The following is a 23,892-nucleotide window of genomic DNA, read 5'->3' on the forward strand; positions in this document are numbered from 1 at the left end:
AACTGAGTATTTTTTGTACAATCCTTCTGATGGTGTCGGTAATGCGTGGTTCATTTAAGGACCATCTGAAGGCATGTGTTCCTGTGTGTCAGGGTGGATGCGATGACTCATCATCATCGCAAGGCCCAGCTAAGTCACCAGCCACATGTCAGGACCTCATGAAGACTGTGGACCCTGGAGACTCATTGCTGTTCCATCCTGACGTACCTGGTGGGGGTGCTTCTGTTTACTATCGCTTTTTTATCTTTAGCAGATGTCTAACCCACATCATGACACGGCAGGAGCTGAGGGATTCACGCTGCCCCTGGCTTCTCCCTGCAGCTCATCGCCGGCATTTGTACAGTCTGGGAGCCGTCTTGTCCCGGCCCATCTTATGTTTGAATGACAACCCTCACCGGCTGAGTAGTAGACAAAGCGTTAGACAGAGGGAGCCCCATCCGTATTACTCGACTCTGATTTTCATTTGATGCAAGTTCCTCTCCAAAGATTGCATTTAATTTTAGCCTGAACGCTTAATTTCCCTAGACAAGAAGAAAACAAAGACCACCACCTCTGAGGTAAATAGTGCTATCAGATTATTTATATTTTTTTCTAGGCTCTATGCTACAGTTGAATATCATCAAAACATGGAAACTCTTTGTCGCCACACTGAGAGACCTGGGGACTCTCCACAATCGGGCAGGAAGACGAGCTTTCACTACCCAATCAAATTCCGGCGTCACAGAGGACGTGCCGGGATTTAATTGCAAATCATTCCCACACTGAAAAAGACCAAAGTCTTTGCTTGAGAGGTTGAAGATCTGGCAGGAGTCAAGGGTTGAGACTCCCACCAGTTCATTTCTCATGCGATTGCTGCCCCACTCAATGGGAAGCCGTGACTGGGGACAAAAAGACACTGGTTGCTGCATGAATTCGAAGCACCTGTTAGAAGACATCTCACATGCAACGAACGAAGGGAAATAAATTGAAAAAGCAGCATGCGATTCTCTGGTAGCACAAATAGGAGCCAAAAAATGTCAGTTGCTCTGGAGAGATCCGGCAAGCGTTTAATCTTTTTTTATATTAGCGGAGCTTCTATTTTTGCTTTCCAATAATGTGCTGGAATAAGGGACACTGTCACCTTCCCTCAAACATAAATAATTCGATGCGCCCGATTATTGCGCATCAGCTGTTGTCATGGTCACGGCCAAGACTCCCTAGAAGTTGCCGGGGCAACCGTAGTGAAGCGTCATTTTGCTTCCAAGGGAACCCATCGCTAGAATGGAAAAAAATGGATACATCAAATTACAAAATCGCCTCTGTGGCAGTTGGCGTGAAAGAACTCGACCATCTGCATGTCATAGCAAAAAACGAGACCTCTGTTTCTATCTCCCAAAGACACATACCCACATATTCATTCGTGTACCCGGGTACGACCAGCTGATTGTCTCAAGTCGACAAGAGTAGACAACATACTAGTGTACGTCCTGCTCTACGCAGCTTGACAAGATCCATTTTTCTCCTAAATAAAGGATGAGGAGAATATCAGCGACCAACAGATTGCCGCTTAAAGTCGGTACCCCTAAAAAACGTAAGGATTTTGTTTTCATTTTGTCGCTGTGTCTTTACCGTCTCGCTATTCCGGAGACATTTCACAGCATCTCAGGACTGCCAGTTGCCAGCACAGAATGGATGCTTCACTGCCCCTCTGCCGCCTCATCCCAAATGTTATTATCTCTCGCAAAGCTGGCATATTTCAGGACAAGTCGATTCAGTCGTCGGCTCCTATCTTCCCCCCATGGGCAGATGAACAGATAGAGTGTTTGTTGTGGGGAGACGCACACAGGCAGGGAAAGACCGTTAGACAGACCGCTAGACAGACCACTAGCTTTGCTGTCCTGTTCACCAGGTCAGTGATTCTTTCCCCATTGACTCTGCCTTGACTCCCGATACTCTACTATCCTATATTTCGTATTTAATCACACAGCAGTAGGTTTTTCTACTCTACCCCCAATAATCTTGTAGGGGCAGATGGCGACCTTGTGACCCAGATTGCTGCCCGTATGATGGCTTGCGATGAAGCTGGCGGACGGCGAAGCCGACGGAGACCCAGTCTATCATCCGGGCATGCCCCCTAGCCCGGTGAGACGCCGACAGCAGCTGAACTTTGCGACCGTGTAGAGTTAAAGTTAGCCACTCCGTTGTGTGGGACAGGCCAAGGCTGACACCTGGTATCCATAGTGATGTTGGCCAACTCTGCAGATGTACACTCAAGAGCTCACCTGGGCCTGAGAATTTATTTGTTCCATACAATAAATCATTTTTATTATTAGACAAACCATGTCAGTGTACTTAAACTGCGGTTTCAGTCTGGGAAATAAAAGGAAATTGCAAACCCATATGCTGCATGTCCTCCGGTAACGTTTGGGATTCTGTTTCTCCAAACTGCCCTACACTTTAACCCCCTCCCCCGTTTTATTGCACTGGGTGGTTATGGGTAGGCGTTGCTCCATCTGGGTGACCTCGGGAGCACCTTCGCCCCTCTCTGAGATCACCTCAGTTCATGCTCGGTCCTTGGTGGCTGGGCGGACTCCATAGGCACTGATCCATGCTGGAGGTCCAGGTGCAGAATTATGGCGCAGTGTGGCTTCTCCAAACAGCACCCAGTAGCCCTCAAAGTGGGGAACATCTGACCCATAACTCCTATGTGGTGCTTTTGGTTTCTTCATCACAATGTTTTGCTCTTACCGTTTTCCATAGATCTGTATGCTATATCCTACTTCTTAATGCTTCTCTTGAGCCTTGTCTATTGCTCTTGTAGTCAGGGGATCAACACATTATTCAGGTGTGGCTGAGCTCCTCGCTTGACCAGCGTTTCTTTGGGGACCTCCAGCTACATCCAGGGCTGCGGCTCCCCCAGCAAGGTATGATCTGTTACATAGGAGCGAAACATTTGCGGAGTCAGTATCTTTCTGTCTAATTATGAGTGGGTTGCGACATAATGAATTCCCACATGTCCCCGATGTCTTTGGTTTGTTTTAGTGTTTGGCACAGAAAGCACTGGCCGTGCACTTACTTGTGCACAGATATTCGAGTCCTAGAGGACGTCAGGGTCCGGCTTGGGGCCTCCCGCCTTCGATGGCCACCCAACACTCATCGCAGCGTCATGTTTTTCACTTAGCTGCTACGTCTTCCACGGTGCTGATATGATACAAGATGCACCTTGTGTGGCTTCAACCCTGATGGGCGTGATGCCGTCCAGCTGGTAGGAGGGTCAGCAGGTCTACAGAGAGGGGGATAGTGAAGACCACCTGGAGTCTGGTAGAGATGAGTGTGAACGTGACGCTTTGTCTACAACTCAGAAATGCCAGTCCGGTGTGTTGAAAAAGGTCAGGAATTACACATCAAAGGAGGTGAAGAGGCCACACTATGGTGTAAACACCATTTACTATGGACTACCCCACTGTCGCACTGGCTGCACAGCAGGTAAGGGGGGGGGGGGGGGGTCGTCCTCTGAGATGTCCAGATTTCATGAACATGGGAATGGACTGAGTTTCTGAGGGTGGAATCAAAAATAAAATAACACTGGGGAATAATCCGGGGTTTTGGGTGTCGTTCACTCTCACACTAGCCTGATGAAGTCAATTCAAAATAAAGGACAGCAACACATAACTCAGTAAACAGATGAAACACATTTGCTCCTTTCATAAGTTCAACTGAATAAACAAACCATTTACTCCAGGTTGCAGGTTGGACTGTGTGGGTTGAAATTCGAGAAACCAAATTTTCCGCTTTCACTTTCACCGAGAGAGTGGTTTGGGGGAGGCGTGTCGCTCAGGGGGTTCGGATGCTGCGGCTGTGAGCGCAAGGTTGTGGGTCCAAGTCCCAGGGTGCGCAGCGTCTGTCCGCCATTGGGCCCCTCAGTAAGGCCCCGATCCCCTGATTGCTCCAGAAATGCTTCCTCAGAAACAGTGTTTTGCATTGGATTAAAACATGCGCTGCATTAATGCAATGTTTGGGTATCTGAACATGGAGATTGTGTTTAGGGTGATCCAGCCCAAACTGAGGTGAGGAGCTGAAACTCCATATGGGGGGGGGGGGGGGGGAGAGAAACTGCGTCTCCAGGTGTGGGGAGGAGACCTGGGCAGGCTGCAGCTTTACCTTCTGGGGCTTGGGGAAGGTGATATACACCCCCACCACAGGTTAGGAGGACAACAAAGAGCAACAGGCAGTGAGGTATACAGGCCGCGGGAGGGTCTGTCCCCTCTTCTCTGAGACACGCGGGGCACACCCCCCGCAGACCGCCTCCAGCGACGGACTGGCGTGGGAGGGACGGCGTCCACGCCCACACCCGCCGAGTGCGTAACCAGAGCCGGCCCGTCCTGGGGGGTGGAGGTGGCCCGACGTAGCCGAGATACCTGAGAACGGCAGGGATGAGGCGTGAAGGTACTGCCAGATGCTTTGTGCTTATGGTCTTGAGGGAGGTGCTTCCCTCTAGGGCTTGTTTAGCGACAGAAGACCTATTCAATGGTCCTAAGTACTTCCTGGAGGAGGAATCACTGTGCTTTCCATTACTGTAGCTCTGTACCTGTGTTTCCATGTGGACATTAGGTCCAAGCCCCAAACTCGAGAGGGGTCAGAGCCGGTTGACGTGTAAAAAATTGATGTCCGACTGCTGAATCCTTCTGGGAAAGACGGGCGAGAAAAAAAACGGATTATTCCTTGCAGAACAGAGGGTCGCCCAGGGCCGAGGGCTGGGCATCACAGAGTAAGTGGGGGTTTTATTTCTGAAAACCAGGAAACCCTTCCAGAATTTCCACAATTATGAGTCTGTCTTTGCGTTCTGATGCTTTTTCACCTGGAAGGATGGCTGAGGAGAAATTACAGTTTTTTTTTTTTGGCCCCGAAAGCTGATCGCAAAAGCCAAGGAATGCTGGGATTGTTCATACTGAAAATGAGCTCCCAAGAACGCTCGAAGCGCTCTGCATCTCTATGGTAACAGGAATAAACGTGGAGGGGACTGGAAGACAGGAAGACACAGCACTTCAGAGGGGAGGGAGTCCCACCCATTGCTCTCAATGTGGTGTCTGTGGTCGATATGGTTCCTGGGTCCCATCGTTTGCTCGTTCGTCAAAAGCAGATCCGCCGTTATCCATCTTCAGCTCCACCGACAAGCACGCGTGTGAGATGTCCACATGCAGTGGGGGGGGGGGGGGGGAGGGGGAGGGAGGTTTGGGGGGTTCTTCTGGGCATTGAGAAAAAAAACAACGAAAGCGACAGAGGAGTGTTTGTGTGGGGGAGGGGGGGGCTGCTGGAGAGTGGGAGGTAGGTTATGCAGGGAGTGTCGCCATGGCGATATTTTTCTTCCTCTCCTACACGCTGCGAGCCCCCAGTTCGAGCTGTGGGAGTCAAAGTCAGAGCCTCTCCTTGTCTCCCCGTCAACTCCACTCCAGGCACATCAAAAGCAACCTTCTCCTGCACTAACCCCCCCCCCCCGCACATACTACACTGAAAATGGATTAAAATGTATTTATGATTAGCATAACCACGCACACACAGTCACACACCACAGCAAATTCTGCGGAAAGCACCTAGCAACCCTATATTCAGGGGGTGAAAAGTGGAAACCCCCTTGGGATATATATATATTTTTTGCAGGTAAAATATAATGGCTTCTTGTTCTTCTTTAAGGATGGAAAAAAAATGTCATTGTTTCTGTGTTGCGCTCAGTGAGAGATCTGCGGTCCTCAGGTCTGTGGACTGAGACGGGGCTCGTCAGGGTGACGTGGACGTCCGCTTTCTTATGTTTTACGTTCACAGGCGTGAGGGACAGGCGTGGAAATGGACCACGCTTCACCAGCTCCCGGCACCTCCCGAGCCTGTGGGACAATGTCGCCACCTGGTGGTCAGGCCCAGCGACGGACGTGCCGAGACGGCCGGCAGACAGACAAGGCTCATGCCGCCAATCCCCAGACTTTCTGCCTGCCAGACGAGGCCCATTGTTCAGAAATATTACCGTCTCCGCTCACTTGTCTGAGCCGGTTCATCGTGCACTGACCAAAATGCATCTTCATGCATGGCGACCGATATGAAAGAGGAACAAACATTGAGAAGCAAATGTTTGTCTATTTGATGGTTAACTTCAATTTCCTGGAGAACAGTATCAACCTGCAAAATATATATGTATATGGTATATGACCTTCAGTATTGCAATTTAATCCCTCATTTTACTTTTAATGGGCTTGTAAAGTGGGTTTCAGCAAGAAAGATTTTATAAAACACATAATTAAATTAATCCTTAAGCACACTCCTTAACATCCATAGACATGCATTTCTTACATACTTCCGTCTTCCATACTGCTTACTGAGAATAAGGTCAGTCCGCCTTTTTGTAGACCACCTATGCAAACCACAGTCCCCGAGTCCTGCTGGTTTTCCAGCCTTCTTTTACCTGTCAGTCAGGTGTGAAGCCTCTGACCAATCAGAATCAGTAATTATTAAACTAACTACCCGGCAGAACGGAAAACACGGCCTGGATTTGGAATCGAGGGCCAGATTTGAAGAGCCGTTGTAGATTTCTTGGCAGGGAGCCCAGAGGGAGCAAAAATGAGTTGGGAAACATCCTGGACAGGAGAACCTGGAGGAAGTGCTCACTCCACACTCCACATGCACCATGAACCTATAACCCTGAAGGTGTGAAGCTACAGGCAGAAAGCTGATGATTATTTCACTCCCTCCACAGCGCAGGTAAGATGGGGGCCCTGGGCATGTGCCCAGGCTGCCTATAGCTAGGCCTGACCCTGGCTAGGCCTTCCCTTGAAAACATTGTTTATATAATATATTTATGAGTTAAAATGAACCGCCGTGGCCGATCAGAGTCAGCCGAGCATAAAGCAGGCCGTCTGGAGAGAGGACGTGATTGGCTGTGTCGTTACCGTCAAGGCCTGGAGCGGCAGAGCTGTAACGGGGAGAATCATGGGCAGAGTGGCCAGACGAGGCCCTGGGGAAGTCTGCGATGTGGTCTTAATGGCGGCCATCATTAGGGGTGTGCTGCAACACGCTGTGGAAGCGCCCGTAGCCTCCCGTACAGAGCCAGCAGTGCTGCAGAGGGATGATTTATCTGGACTGGAAATGTGTAAACAAGGTGTGTAAGCGCCAGGTAAAACGCAGTTAACAGCAAACCCTGCACCTATACTCACATGTGAGTATTTCCATTTAAAATATGAAATAGTATAAAAGAGCATTTTCTGCAAGGAAGTATTGATTTCTCCGTATTGAATGAGTACTGTTATTAACACTGAATCAGGCCGTAATGGTTAGATTGACCCCCCTGGCTACGTCTGGCACAACAGCGCCCCCCCCCCCCTTCAAAATAGCACCCAATCTCTCCCACACAACTGCACCTAAAGGTTTCATTTTTCTGGCAGGAAAACGGAGTATGGATGGAAGGTGATGTTTATTGTGTTGGAATTCATTATGAGAAATTGCCAAGGGGGGGGGGCTGCTTCAGGAACTGTTCCGGACCAAGCCTGTAAATATCAAGGGAAATGCTGTCCAGAGCAAGTGCTGTGTGGTCTTTCCCAAATCTGCCCAATAAATATCGGATTTAGGCTCAGGCCTGACTTACTCAGTTTATCTTAAAAATAATTAAAAGAAACATACTGACTCATGATCTAGCTCTTCCTCTCTCTGGAAACTCATTTCTGGCCCCAGCTGAATCGTCGCCATGAGCGTCAAAGTTGTTTATGCAACAGTTTCTTTTTGTGAACATGTTACATTTCAGTGTTTACAGTCATCTCAGGAATGCGCTGCCTTCTCGTGCGACCTGGGTCTCTAAGTGAATGTTTGTGGCTATAAAATGTTTCTTACACTCCCGTTTGCATTTATTTTAAAACGCGCTACTTGAATCTCTTATGTCGCTCTCTTCTCGTTTTTAGGCCAAGAAGAAGAAACCATCACTTCTCCAGAAGCACCATTCAAGCTAGTCCAAACCTGCAAGAATGGCTATCAGGATTTTGAGAGCAGATTGACAGACCAGCAGAGACGTGTGGTGTCCAGCAGAGTCCGAGGTGCTCCTCGAAGAGGGTCATCTCCCAGGGTACAAGCCTTCAGGATGCCAACTGCACAGCTTGAAATTCATCTTGAAGGGAAGTGAAACAAAACTTCTTAAGTCTGTAACCGAATACATATTAAAACTCAGAAAAAAACACGCCAACTGGGATAAAACAGAAGACCAAACATTTTTGTTGACCTTGATGGTAGGAGAGCACTGTGCCAGTGGATCTGCAGGACACTCGACAGGATCAGGCTGTCAGCCAAGCAGAAAATGGAGCTTCAAAAAGACAAATGAAGATATTCCGCCCTCCATCTCCCAGCTGAGCTCCTCTAGCTGCGACTTTGGCGCTCACCTACGGGAAGGAATTCCCAAAAACGGGCCAGTAGAAACTGTTATGCATGGTCATAGATAACCCCCCCTTTGATGCTCATTGGGGCACACGAGAAATACAGCGTTCCCACGCATACGCTCCTGTCAGCGATCTTCCTTTTCAGAGCTTTTCGGAAAGGATTATGATCTGTCTGAGAGACACTTACAGCATTCCACCACTAGATGGCGAATGAAGCACCCGATAGCATTAAGAATGGAAATACAGCAATTCCGGCTCCAAGAGGACGGGTTTTCTCCAGAATATGTTTTTTTCTGTCTGGTCCTTCAATGACATGTTCATCTTTTGTAATGACTAGGTTTAATCTACTTTTTCCTCGTCGTCCTCTTCATCTTTTACTGCCAGCTTTTTCGAGCACTGAAATCTTTTTCAGTGCACTGGACCTTTTAATAATACGATAGCTAGTCGTATAATGTGTTGTGTAACATTATTAATATTCATTAATTTAAAAAAAAAAACCCGTTCTCTACGGAAAATATCTGGTTACACGTCTTGAATGAAATCACTCGTTTCTGTCTATCCTGTCTCTGCTTGTAGTGAGGGTGCTGTGTAACTTATGCAAATATATCCGACATTTAGTGTTGGGAAAATTCCGACAGCAGACTTCTTAAATTGTCTGAACTTAAAATTTACTTTGTCTTTTGTGCTGCAAGCAGTACACAGACAGACGGCAGTCTATAGTACTAATGAGCAGCATAAATATTCTTAGACATCCAACAGGGCATTGTAAGCAAATAATGGTTCATGCAGAATATATTTTGCATCCCAGCTTTAATGGTCTTCTTGAATCTACTTTACTCCTTACAAGTGCGTACGTTCTGTATTGTTTCCCAAATACATCAGAGCCCGAATATAGCCTGAATGTTCTATGCTGGCATTTTGCAGCTTTGCATAAGAGATTTGTTGGTACCGTAGAGGTGGTCAAAATAATAGATTATGTGTGCATCAGATACATTTAACAGAGAGTAAGCAAGATGCCTGCCTCCCATCCCCAGGTGCCTAAAGCTGTAGTCAAGCCAATCCCTTTAAAGCATTAAATTAAAATCATCCATCCATCCATCCATCCATCCATCCATCCATCCATCCAGCTCGGGACCCCCTGCCACCCGTTAAAATTCAATTTCTTAAAACCAACATTAATTTCTTAATGAAATAGAAAATAAATGAGTCGCACGGAACAGCCTGAAACACATTCATGTGGAAATATGATTTTTGGTACCTAAAGATTTTGCAAGTACTCCCTATGTTTTGCAGTGACAACTGGAGCACAGCTGAACATCAAAGACCATCAGAGCTGAAGAAGGAGAAGCCTTAGTGTTCAGAATAATATGGACCAGAATAGTTTCTTAGGGAATCCAAGCCTGAAGATCAAATTAGAAATAATGACATACATTTGTGTGGCTCATGTTTAAGCTGCAGGGGTCGTGGTGACTCAGCATTGTTGACAAGGGGGGGGTTTATGGTTTTTGGAGACCCACTCAAAAAGTCACCCCCCCCCTAGATGTTTTAAAAACTAAGTAGACAGCTATCAAGTAGAGTCAGGAGATAGTTGGTCAGCCTCTTCTAAATAAAGAATCCATTTTTAAAAACGTAATGTAGTGACTGTTTGTGGTCACCAGGGGGCATCACACAGATGCATGGTTTGAATCCCACCCCGACTTTGTTAGTGTGGAGTTTGCATGTTCATCCTTGTATCATGTGGGTTTCTTCTGGGTACTCTGGCTTCCCACAGCTCGAAAAACAAGATGTGGGTTAAATTGGTTTCTCTATTTTTCCCGCGGTGTGCGGATGGATTTTTAAGCGGTAACCTTTGATGCATTAACATACACTCAGGGACTGCTGGCTAGGAACTAAAATATCTCTCGATTTTGTTCTCCTCCAGCCTGGAGCTGGAAAGACTGGTATCAGTGCTTCAATCGATTTAAACGAATGCAGGCATTTCTCTGGACAATTAATCAGGACGTGGCAGCAGTATTGCCTTGGCCTGACTCCTGTGCAGATCAAGCGTGCAGTGAATGGCATTTAACATAACAGTAAAACAACACTCTGAACTCCGATGGCAAGTGCTAGAGGCGTAGCAGGGCAGTAAGTGTGCAGTTTCACTGGGGATCACACTCGCACTCAGCGGAATAATCGATGTGCGTTGTGAAGAAGGTTCTCTGTGGTATGTTCACTGCCTCCACGATATTCCCCGCTGACAAATGCTTCACTTCTCCAGTCCTAGGGGTGCATCCATTTTATTGTATTTGGACCCCAAATCCCTCATCCTCCCACCTAAACTTCCAGTGCCGACTGAGCAGCCGCACTGAGATGTAAGTCTATAGAAGTCGCTAATTGACTCACTGCTCAGTGTCATCCGTGCGTGACACCATCAGCATCACGAGAACTTTCCATAAATGCTATTTCAGGGAAAGGAATGCAGGTACTGAACACTACTAACCCTTATGTATGGGCGTGACTTTTATATGAGAAGTGAGCAGAGTGGACATTTCATGTCCAGAAAGTAAAAATCCAGGCCAAGATTTTGTTTCAACCAACCAGCTGGGTACTGTGTAACTGTGACTCTTTATAGTCAACTGGTTGGTTGAAACAAAATCTTGGTCTGGATTTTTACATTCTGGACCTGAAATAGCCACTTCAGGAAGCGTGTGGTTCAGCAGGATTGGCCAATGTGCCTGAGCCTGTCGGATGGTTATTGGTTTGAATCCTTTGAGCATAGTAGTTCCATCCATCGGACCCATAAACATGGACCTTAATTCTCTCCTGAAAAACAAAATGCTGCAGGGGTGCAGTGGGAATGGTTGTGTCATGTTCTGCTCATGCGATCCTCATGTGTGCCACACCCCCTCATTAACCTCGTGTGAATTCCTGATTGTTACCAGCTGTCTCCTGTTATTTCAATATGTCCTGTGTATTTTTGTCCGCGTTAGAGTACGTTTCCCTAGGTCTGTCATTGAAGTTGATTGTAGTCTGATTGTGTAGTACTGCCTGTTCCATGTCCCTGCTCCGTTTATCCAATAAATCCTGTATTCCCTAGTCCTACGTGTCCCTTTCCTGCTTCCCCATTCCGTGCATCGCGCCTGTTCATGACAGGTTGACTGACTTTCACCTCTAAACCTTAGGAAAAGGAGATCAGGTTAGCATCTGCAGAAACTGATGGATGCTGATGTACAAATGGAAAATAAAGTTTCATTGGAAGCAGTAGTTTTTCATTTAAACTAACTGCTCATTCCAAATAAAAGTCACACAGAATATTAACATTTTCGCTGTTTTTTTTTTTTTGTACTGAGGCACGTGGAATGACCTGCAATTAAAAGATCCCCCAGCGTATCAGCAGATCTTCACTGCGTCGTTAAATCAAATTTTGCACACAAGCAAAACAAACAAGCAGTTAACAGCACTAAGCTGACCTTATTTTCATCAGTTCCGAGGTTGTTCCCGGTGTTAAATTGCAGGCTGCGTCCATTTTCAGCTCCGTATGCAGAGTAGCTTTTATCTGGGGCAATTAGGCTCATCAACAAATGTTAATTATGCACTAAATGCTAACATTTTGACACTTTATTCAAAGAATCCTCCTCCAATGTGTCCTTTGTACATGTAAATGCTGTGTTTGTCTGTATTTATTGTGATTTCCTGTTTGCTGTTGTACTTACTGACTTGCATTTATTTACTGTACAGCCTTGGGGACGTAAACAAGCGAGAGCATCATTGTACTCTGGGCACACACCGTTTTGCTGTCACCACCGTTGTATACAAGATCTCTGCAGGTTTTGCCAAATGCAAGTTTCCTGTACGTTGTCTTAAAATAACCATGACAAATCCATCCCCTTGTCCCTCATTCCTCCAGCGGTCTGTGTTCAGCTGGCTATTTGATGCTGAGGATTACAATGGGGGTAAATAGATGACAGTAGCAGGAGCCTTCATTGGAAAGGTCAGCGTGTACGGGCCAGACACACAGGTATAACGGCCCGGCGTACTGGATCACGGCCCGTAAGCTCAGCGCATCCGCTCTCTACTGCCGCCCGAGCCATCGGCAGTCTGCCACCAATCAGGAGACTGGCATCCCAGTGTGAGGTCATGTCCCAAAACCTCCTGCAAAAGGTAGAGGTGATTGGGTAGAAAGTACCAGGCAGACACACACATGCCCCCCCATCATCACGGCTGAAATCAAACTGCAAATGCTCCTCTCGGACGTGACAGGCCTTAGCCACATTCAAAAACTTGAGCAGATTGAAAGCGTGCTAGCCCCCCCCCCCCACCCTGATATGAGAGGACTTTGAAAGCCAGTTTCTTTTTTTTTGTGACTCCCCAACGCTATTCTCCCATTTCATCTTGTCCCAGTTGCTTTTGTCACCTGCCTCAACTTGGCCAGGCGTAAGCAGAAAACCCCCTTCCTTTACTCCTTTCCAACCAGCTCCCCCCCGGATGCCAGCTGTTAACCCCTACTGGTCAGCTGACATGGCAGTCTATTGGTCACAACAATGGCCGGGCCTCTCGTGTCGACGCCGCCTTATTCGTTAGCGCTAACTGCCTTTGTTGGCGAGCCTTTATCCAATGGAGCAAGGTTACTGCGAAGAAAATAGCTTTTGAACTGACGCCAGGCTAGGGACCTCGTTTAGCCCATCCCGGCCCCCGGCAGCCTAACGCCAGAGATCCTGTGGCCCACAGACCTGCTAAGTCTTTTTTCAAGCCCTCAAAAATCTAAAATGATGTTTTTTTTAGAAGAACAAGTGGTCAGCACTCTCTGAAAATTAATGATTAGAAAAAGTACAGTTTTTTGTAGTGAAACGGAGTGGTGGATCACAGGCAGTATAGCAATTCCCAGCATCCTTCTGCTAGACACGAAAAGAGTTTATTTCCAATTTGTACAACCTTGTTAGGCTAATCTGATTAAAAATTAAAGAGAGATTAGATGTCTTCCTTTAGTGTGCAACCGAAACGCTTGGATGATCTGGATGTGATATTTGACTAATTTGGCGGCCGGGGCAATGTAAACGAGGCTCGTCTGGAGGCCTCGCGGACGTTGACGTGTCTTGCCGTGCCCCTGCCACTTGTGAAGCCTTTTGATCTTCAAGGGGCCCCCTGCTGGCTGCTGATGACCCCAAAGGGCCCGATCGGGTTCCTTTGTCATTCTGGCCATTGTGAGGCCCTCAAGCTACAATGGGCCAGGGGCCGAGTGCTCCTCACAGCTGGTCAGCAGCGAAAGTGGAGCGTCACGAGGGACGCGACGCCCCCTGGCCCATGAATCTTAGCCCAAACGGCCGCTAAACGGGGGAATAAGTGGCCCTGGGATAGATGTCCGCGGGGGGGGGGGCCCAACAAAAGCCTTTTCAACTCCTCAGCTCGTTTCCAGGACGATGCTGACAGGAAGCCATACGTGACGATTTACCGTGGGGATAGCGGAGAGCCGGCTGTGAGCGTGGGGGAGACTGACGCGTATGGGGAGCAGAAAGACGAGGAAGCCGTGTATGACGATAGAACTTTAATAAAAAAAATGATATAGCTGTACAAAAACATGGCAGGACATTCTCTACGTCTCTCTGCTGGCCACAGCTCACAAGACAGTTCGATAGCAGCTGTCCTCACGATCACTCGGCAAGAATAAATTCAGAACATCAAGTAAGAACTTCAGTGCACTGTATAATATAATATACATACAAAAAATAGCGGGCTAGAGTCTGATAAAGAAAATACACAAGTGCATTTAGCTAAACATTTTTCTGTAAAAGTAGCATTGGCTTGAACAAAAACTAAAATGCAGTTTACAGCAAGGCACCCATTTTCCAGAAAGATTTACAGGTCCGTGTTTGAGTTCTTTCAGGGATTGAACTCGTGTCCATTTTGCGGCCTGCTCTGCGATGGCCAGACCTGGGACTCGCCTGCTCACTTACCTATAGATAGGCTGGGCAGGCTGTGTATGGAAGTCGAGGGGGGCTGGCAGAGGGAGCACGGGCAAGGGATGCTGGGGAAGTGCCTGAAGGAGCCAGAGACGTGGCTCATGTCCTTCAGGGGGTTCTGATGAGGAAGGCGGAAGCCTGGGAAGCTGGCGGCGGCGGGCGGCGAGTGGACGGAAGGTGGCGATGAAGCCGAGGAGGGTGGCTGGAGCAGGGGTGGCGTGCCCGGCAGCGATGGCAAGGACTGGGCCAGCGGGAAGAGCGGCAGCGACGGAGGGGCGGCGGGCCCGCAGCGGGCCGTGTGAGCCGGACGGCCGGCCCCATACACGTCCCCCACCAGCTTCCGCATCTCCTCCAGTGAGCTGGACAGCATGAGGATGTAGTTGCGCGCCAGCAACAGGGTGGAGATCTTAGAGAGCTTCCGGACGGAGGGGCCCTGGGCGTAGGGCATGACCTCCCGCAGACCGTCCATGGCCTGGTTCAGGTCGTGCATCCGCTTCCTCTCCCGGCTGTTCACCTTCAGCCGCAGGTCCTGCGGGTCCTCTGGATTCTCCTTGGTGGACCGGGCCTGGCCTCTGGACTTCCCTCTGCTCGGAATCAGGGATCCGCTCTGGGCTCCTGGATCCCTGCAGTACGCCTGCAGCACCTTGGCGGACAAGACACCTCCACCCTTCTCCATCGGGTCTGGAGAAGAGGAGCGGCTGGAGATGGAGCCGGCGTCAGAGTCCATCTCGGCGACAGTCAGAGGCTGCGTGTTCGTTCCTCGAACCTTTCGACGGGCCTTGCTGGGAGACAGACGTGGAGCGGGGGATGACCTTCTTAAAGCTTGAAAATGGACCCTGGAAACCAGCAGTATTTTTGTGTGCGTGGACATCAGAAGGTGGTGTTGAATGAGTCTTTTGGTCGTGGCCTCATTTATATCCCACCCAACACCACAAAGGAACAATGGGCTGCATAATCATGCAGCTCGGACCACAGCCAATCAGAGAAGGGGATCCTGCACCAGGCTCCATTTAACATGACCCAATACCTAATCCTCCCCTAGATGGTTAAAGTTCCACATTTACACATATATACAAAGAGGGGCAGCTTGGAGGCAGCCTGTAGCTCTAATTATAGAATTTTCCTGACTCCCGCCTATTGTGGTGGGGGGGGGGGGGGGTTGATCTGAAACTTTTGCTAGCAATAAAACACTTTGAATCACTTAACAAGGGGACATTAGCGTTTAATGTTACTGTTAGGGACAATGCACCAGTTAGACCAGGGCTCACACTGGGCCATCGTTCACAGTGACGGAGTCACATCAAATGAGGTTTAAAGATTATTTAAGGTGCGAAAAAGGACAAACTAGTCACATGGCTATTTCCAATTAAAAAAAGATCAGGCAATAGCATAGAGGTTTAATCAATATTAAGACTATTAATCAAGGTTACAGTATGACACAAAAACTAAAAATGTATATGTTCAAAAGATGTTACAAATATTAGATAGATAGATAGATAGATAGATAGATAGATAGATAGATAGGCTGGCGTGCAGGTGCTTGTCTCATGTGTGAAATTAACCTTGCAGAACTTAGCAGAACAAGGTTCCTGACGAAGAGAACAGCGTCAATAAGGCCACCGCTGGCACAATGTGGACGTTCGGAAGTGTCTCGGTGTAAATGGAAATGTTTCGGCTTGATATCGGTGAATGTCTTCAGCAAAAACAAATTTACGATTGATTGCGCATTTTGTGTGGTTAGAAAATTATGGGATTGATTGAATCACATTGAGAAAAGCAAACACTGTTTGACTGTGCAGAGTCTCAACTGACACACAACTGCTAATAATTTTTTTTTCTATTCCAGGTGGCAAAACTGCCTTGTTGACATTTGAAGGGATTTTTTTTTTTTTTGGGGAGGTGTGGCGGGAGGTCGGTTAAAAGGGTACTTAGCAGGGTCCTGAGAGTTAACCGACACTTCATCACACGTCTCTTTCATCGTTTCGTAAAGTTTAATCCAGTTAACTAACTAAGCTGTAGTTACCGTCACCGCTTAACTGCGTAAGTAGCGTAGTGTTGCGGACTCATTAACATCAGTATAATAAAGCTCAGAAGTATCCATTGACACTGTGGGGCGGGGGGGGGGGGGGGGTGTTTAACGGATAAGCCTACGCGTTAAGTTCCTTTATCACGCTAAAGGTTACAGTAGTTTAAGGAAAAGGGGTTCAGGAGAGTGTGGGCCGGTCATTCAATGAGGCTAATGGCCAAATCGGGCCCAGGTCTCAGATCTCCTTGACGACCGCTGTGATGTTGTTTCCTAGGTCCAAAGAGTAACAAAATGCGGAAAAAATTACGTTATCGAACGGGAATTACAGCATGTGATACGATAATTTTTCCGTCTAAATAAATATGCCCAGTTTTTAAACACTGCATAAATTACTAATAACTGCATAATAGAAAGCATACATAATTTAAATTTAAAATATATCCCAGAGATAAAATGAATTTCAGGCAAATCTCTAATGTAACTCTGACATGTACAAATTTGCTCCAGTAAATGCATGTCATGAAGACAAAACCCTGGCTATTTAACAAAATTAGACAGAATATAGACTTTTTTATAAATGCTCATACAGATACGTACAAATATTGTATTTTTAGATGCACGGAGTCTGTAAAACAAGCAGACCAAACACTCTGAGGAACACAGAAGGGAAAATGTGCTCTCCAGGAAAAAATTGATTACAATTTCTGTTATTTAAATGGCCAAAATGGCCGTTTTTGTCATGATGTCTGAGAGCTGAGTTCTGGGTGGTCTGCTATGTGCAATTAATTATGCAGAAAGCCTTTTTTCATTAAGGTTTGGGGGATGTCTTCATATCCTTTAATATTCTCCATCTATTCATCTCTCAACCACTTACATGGGGGGGGGGGGGGGTATTCCAGGAAGAACAAGGCAAAGAAGGGAGTACTCCACGCCGGTCCATTACAGGGTACACACACACACACACACATGTTGGGTATACCTATCCTTATGGGGACCGCTCATTCACTTCTATGGGGAAAATGCTACCGCTAACTATGACAACCTTAACCCCCACCCAGCCCTAAGCAAACAAAATACAAGAGCTTTTGCATTTTTAGTTTTTTCATAGCAGTCACCAGAGCCAGGAAACCGGTCCCCATAAGGGACAAAAAAACAGATATTTATCATGTTAAGGATAGGTATACCCGCTCACACACACACACACACACACACACACACACACACACACACACACACACACACACAGCTCTCCAGGTGTGAGGCAGCAGAGTTACCCACCATAGGACCTGCATCACCACACTTTCGCACACTCTCCCTAATCCATAAAAACCAGTGAATAAAAACATTGAAAACCACGCACATCGACAGAGGATATGTTACCTTTACACACATTTTAAGAAGCGGACAGGGGAACGTGCAGGACAGATCAAGTGAAGTCAATCGATCGCAGCCTGTTTATGAATTCTGCTCCCGCTTGAGCTGCTGGCTCTCTGCTAGTTTTTCCCCGGAATTTTTTTGACAGGAAGTCAGCGAGCGAGAGAGAATGGAGGCTTGGGGCTGACCGGTGAGCCAGCTGGAGAGGACAGAGCGGGGTGGTCACGGGGGTCTCTGCTTGCATTGCATTGAGTACTGTCATCCTAATACTCACATCCTGACAGGCTCCCCTTTGTGACTCTGTTTCACGAAAAATTTGAAGTTCGTCCGTTGAGCTTCAGGCAGATATTCTTTCCGGATTTTTCCGTGTGATTCAGTGACCTAGATGGTAATCACGCTAACACCAACGGATTGGATGGAGGCCTGACAGCAATGCCGATGTGCATTCAAACAGTTCCAGACCCGCTTCCATATTCCCGTTAAATTTCAGCGCGATACCATGTGATCTCCTTAAGGACCATTAAACCACGTCTAGAGGTCCTGGAGGTCAAGGGCAGGAAACAGCCACTGTGCGAACGATGCGTCGATTAGCGATGCGCTAATTGTAATGGAAATACATATTTTGTTACGCATAAATTAAGCATGAGCCAGATGCGCCGCCCTTTGTGGTTTCCGCGTGATTTTTTTTCATGCCCGGCCATCAATCTCCCACGCTAACGACTTGAGCATATTAACGATCCGCATCTATTAAACGAAAAAAAAAATATATATATATATCTCCCGTTACGGCCAATCGCCCGTTTATCTTCAGAAAGAGCTCCACCTAATTTTTACTTTATTCAGTTTTATGTATACATTTATCAGGCTGCCAAGGGAACAAAGGGCTTAATTACGTATTCATACTGGATTTAAATGCCATTCCAGACTAAAAACAGGAGTGGGTTTCAAACGCTTCCCTGCATTGTCCGGCGAGGGTCTCCAAACATCCCCTGGGCCTTTATTCTTATTCATTTGTTTGAACCGATTAGAGGCCACACAGATAGACACAGTTTCAATTCAGACCCACGGATCCGGGCCTAACCTCCTTACCCAGCACCCCTACATCACTTTACTCACCGCCGACTGTATTAAAAGTGTTTATCTTTTCTTAAGTCAACCACCCCCCCTGCCCCCATCCGCCACCTCCAAGCCCTCGGGGTCTGAAAAGAACGGCCGTGATCAGAGGGCCAGTGGATGGTGTTAGATCAAGGGTGGCATCGGGCCGGCTAAACCACTGAGTAAACAATGACTTGTGTGTCACTTGGGTGGGGGGGGGGGGGGGATTGAGATGCTGTCTTTGAGCTTCTGTCTGATGATGATCCCTTTTCTCTCCATAATCTTAAGCATCAGTAACAGTAAGACTGACACAAAGGCAGCCGAGATAAACAAATAAATACCCCCCCCCTTCTGGAGGAACCTGGATAGGATGCCTACAATCCACTCTGTACTGCTGCTCTGAGCACTAAAAGGGCTTATGATTTGTGTGTGTGTGTGTGGGGGGGGGGGGGGGGGATGGTGGTGGTGTTCACAATTATACAAGGAGCACTAACAGTTCAGTAACTTTCCCTTTTCATGCGTTCCCACAGTGTCTTAATGTTTAAGCTCGTTCTTCACTGTGACCGACCCCCCCAGCTGAGAGACAATCATTTATTATAGAGGCGGAGGAGCAGTACTCAAAAGGCCCAGACCTGGAAGAATGGGGCCCAAGCAGAAGGCCGCTCATAAACAGATTCACTACAGAGCGCTTCCTCGCTATAAATTACACCCTAAGTACCACGGAGGAGGGTGCGGATGGGGGGGGGTGTTACTCGGGGCTGGGGGAGGACAAGAAGCAGAACAGCCCACTTACACCAGTCAGACATATTTTCACCAGAAGCAAAAAAGCCCCATAGGACAGCAGTTGGGATCAGAAACACCTTGGCGGTAATTTTCAGGAACCATAAACAGGGGACATGTAAAAGAGCCCCCCCCCCCCGTCTTCATCCGCATCCATCCATTCATAGATTAACTTTAACCGTATGACCTGCCCCTTTAAACTGAATGTTCGGCTCGCTTTTCCTTTTTAATGACCGTGGTCAGATTTTAATTGTTCCATCCCAGGCCAGCACCCACAGTAAGCAGTCTTAAAATGGCCGATTTCGGGTCTCTGGAGGATAGTCCATTAAACCTCACCAGCACCAGACACTGGTTCTGAGAGCGCCAACACAGGCAGGACCATGAAGAGACAGACAGAGCAAAAACAAGGAGATCCATCCATCCATCCATCCAGATGCTTCTCCTGGGCGCGACGGCGTCGCATGTGAAACATTTGCCGACGGCAGGGACTGGGTTGGCCGGTGTGCCGCTGGCCGTTAGTGCCGTGTTCCATTAGCGCCGCGGGCCGTTAGCGCTGTGTTCCGTTAGTGTCGCGTGCCGTTAGAGCCGCGGGCCGTTAGCACCGTGTTCCGTTAGCGCCGCGTTCCGTTAGCGCCACGGGCCGTTAGCATCGTGTTCCGTTAGCGCCACGGGCCGTTAGCGCCGCGTTCCGTTAGCGCCACGGGCCGTTAGCGCCGCGTTCCGTTAGCGCCACGGGCCGTTAGCGGCGCGTTCCGTTAGCGCCACGGGCCATTAGCACCGCGTTCCGTTAGCGCCGCGGGCCGTTAGCGCCGTGTTCTGTTAGCGCCGCAGGCCGTTAGCGCCACGGGCCGTTAGCGCCGTGTTCCGTTAGTGCCGCAGGCCGCTAGCACCGCGTGCCGGGGCTCACCGTGGATCCTGTCGCCATGCCCGCCTCTGACAGACACCCATTTCTGTCATGCTGAGCCGAGCGTCTCAAATTAATTTTTTCCTACGACAGGGAGACTAAGGTGAGTCGCCCTGATCTCTCTGGCTAAATATTAAAAAGTTTTTTAGATAATAAAGAAGTTATCTGAGAATTAAACACCGTTCTTTTTTCCCCACCAGTCCACCCCATAGCAACAGCAAACAGACAGCGCCACACAGTAAATCCACGTGCTATTGTGTGGGTCACACTTCTGGAGCATTTGGACACTTACTGATGCCCGACAGGCCCTTTGACTTCCAAGCTGCACACGTCTGCACCCCCTCGCCCTGTGAAAAAGAAAAAGTCACCACGACAACCAGCCCCCCCTCCCCGAGGTCCCCGTCCCCTGCCCACCCTCCCCTCTTCAGAGAGAGCGGACCCTCAGATCTGAGCCACAATCCCCCAAAAGGTCCAGCTTTTCTGTCCGTCCCCCCCCCCAGCGCTATTGTCAGCCCGATGACCCCCCCACCCGCAGCACTCACCCCATCTGTGGACGGGCCTGACATATGCCCATTCACAGCCGGCCAGTCAACAGAGCTGTCCCTTTGTTTGTTTGACTGCACTCCTGTTTATCTGCAGCTACTCAATGTTGACCTCGAGGTCAGAAAAGACAAACATCTGTAGGTGGACTGGCATTGTCCCCCCCGTAGTGTAATAATTAACCGGCCCCCAGTCCCCTGTCCCTTTTCTGCCCAGCGTGTCGTGCACGCAGGCCAGTCAGCCCTCAGCATAATACTGCTTAACACATGACTGGAGTTATTGTGGCAGTTTTAAGTGACTTGAGGAAATTCAGTGGCCCATTCTGATAAGTGTGCCTGTGATTTTATAGCCCCAAGCCTTGTTGGTCAATAATAAAAGAGAATTCAGGCCTTAATGTGTCGAAGCTCCGTCTTTCCTTTTCAATCTGTTCCCTTAGCCATGAAGGTGCTTGTGTTTTACACCTAATATTAACCTAAAACCCTAAATGCACACAATGCCTTCCTTTAATCACACACAATGAGCTAATAAATAAAGAAAAGATTTATTTTTATTGCTTGTTCCCCTTTTCTGACTTCTCTCCAAAGCCGTAACAGAAGCCACTGACAGTAAGTGAATCAGATCCTCAAATAAACTTACTCACTGATAAACTGCATCTCAAAATGTCTCCACACTACTCACACATGTTCGAGGGTCACACATATACCAGTAAACTGCCTACGAATTCCTAACTATGCCACATTTCGATGGGTGGAAAAACATTTTTAGAAGATGCATTCTTACTAATAGATTTTTTTTTTCTAAATGCATACTGCATGAATATATTATTAGATAAAGTACATTTTTAAGCATCATTATAGGCTGTGCAGGTCACGTTGAATAAGTATTTCAATGAAGCATTAGTTAGAAATTTTAATTCTTTACAAAGATTTGGTCTCATACTGGGGCTGGTAATTCAACACTTCCAACATTTATCTGGCTGGATTCACATAAACCCTGCCAGTAATGTTATTTTTGGCCAAATGTTATTTTTTAGTCATACCAGCGAATATCTGACTGAAGCACTTTGGGCCGAAGCGTGACAGTACAGTCAATGAACGCGTGCCGGTCAGGGGGTAGAGGAGTCGCCTAGGTTTTAGTGTAAATTACTTGCATCTGTCCTTGTTACCAAACAGACTGACTGTTGGTGTGTTGTTGCATTGATTACTTGAGTATCTGAGATTTTTGTTTCGATTCTGATTTCATTTCCTTTTTTTCTGTTTTGATATCTTTTATTATAATTGATATTTGTTTAACCCATTCTCATCCCATCCTACAATAAGAATGGAATCCTTTTATTTGTCTGTCTGTTTGTTTGTTTGTTTGTTTGTTTGTTTATTCAAATCCTTTCCTCAACCACTTCAAAGATCATCCTCGTATCAGTTATTCTGGCAGGTGGGCACTCAGTGGTCAGTTCTACCTGTCACTCTGCCGATCACCTGAATGTGGTCACATGGTCTCCATGTATGGGGGGGTCGGGGGGGTGGGGTGTACACACACAGCAAACTACAGACCCGAGTTGCAGGGAATCAGCAGAAATCTGAGACCTCTCCTATGTAGTACTCAAAATATTTGCATTACACTTACATTGCAGAATATGTTTATGCTGCACCGTTTACGCATTTATTGTCGTAACTGTACCTTGTCATAATTGTAGCTATTGTCTTATTGAAGCACCTTAATTTAAATTTGGACATACAGACATACAGAGTAAGTTTTAACGGTGTAACTGACTATTGAATTAAATGGTACTGGCCAGCGATGCATATTTGTGGTTACGTTTGCAGCACATATAACAAAAATGTTACTTCTCAGTTACAGTGTCACTGTAATATACTGCTTATATACAGATATGAAAAGACACACACAGTCCTGGACTGCTCCACGCTGTATGGGAATGTCGGTGTGTATACAGTCATGTATATTCATCATTCTTCGTATATATTCTTCTACAGCGAAAATATATCCATAGATTTGGGATAAATAAGGACAAGGTGAGTAAGGATGAGGTGTTTTATTGCTTTAATGGGGGAGGGCAGATGAGTCACGCAGGTATAAATAATAAATGCCACAATACTAAAATCCCCAGGGCCCCCGTCACTGTGTGGGATCACTGACTGTCACCTGTGGGCTGTAGGACAGCGTCGCCACGGTGATGAGCCTCGGAGACCCCCCCTACCCCGGCCACTCATATAAGTGGGCTGGCATGGCACAGGGTGTGTAGGTTTTTTTTTTTTTTTTGGGGGGAATTCCTACCTCTGCCTCTTGCACTTACATTGCGATGGAAAGGGGTGGGGTTGGGGGGGGGGGGGTCCCGCTGTTTACCACCTTAAATATCAATGTGCTTTTTTTTACGAGCCCCGTAAATGTGGCCAGGGCTGAAAGGTCAAAGGTTACACAGCCTGATTGTTCTTTTTGGGGGGGGGGGGGGGGGACACACACCATGGTTCAATTTTATTTCCAGCAGTGCAGAGAGGTACAAGATGGCATTGGCAACGTTCATGTAATCGTTATATAATGTTAGAGGAACGGTTGTTTGGAAGACCTCGCCGATCGATGGCGAGGCAGCGGTTGATGACTCCGTGGTGACTCAGACTCCTGAGGCGTGGGGGGGTTAGATACTTGCGCCTCTTAATTAACGCTGTTAGTCCCTTCATTGTTTGGCCTTGTTTACAAGATAACTTCCAGTTTTTGTGAACTGAAGATGTCCTGTTAGGAGAGTAATCAGGGCACCAGGCATAATCTGCTCCTTACCGCGGTCACCCGAACATCACCTGCATGCGTGACTGGGAATCCGCGTGTCACTTGGGCGTCTAT

General features: G+C 47.5%; 1 protein-coding gene across 1 annotated transcript; it reads right to left on the reverse strand.

Moving 5' to 3' along the window:
* Window positions 1–14,006: 14,006 nt before the first annotated feature.
* olig4 (oligodendrocyte transcription factor 4) lies at window positions 14,007–15,448 on the reverse strand. Its single transcript, XM_023820192.2, has one exon. It carries the CDS (start codon window positions 15,189–15,191, stop codon window positions 14,307–14,309), a length of 885 nt encoding a protein of 294 aa, XP_023675960.2. The 5' UTR covers window positions 15,192–15,448; the 3' UTR covers window positions 14,007–14,306.
* Window positions 15,449–23,892: the final 8,444 nt, after the last annotated feature.

Source organism: Paramormyrops kingsleyae, chromosome 23, assembly GCF_048594095.1.
Source record: "Paramormyrops kingsleyae isolate MSU_618 chromosome 23, PKINGS_0.4, whole genome shotgun sequence".
Lineage (NCBI taxonomy): Eukaryota > Metazoa > Chordata > Actinopteri > Osteoglossiformes > Mormyridae > Paramormyrops > Paramormyrops kingsleyae.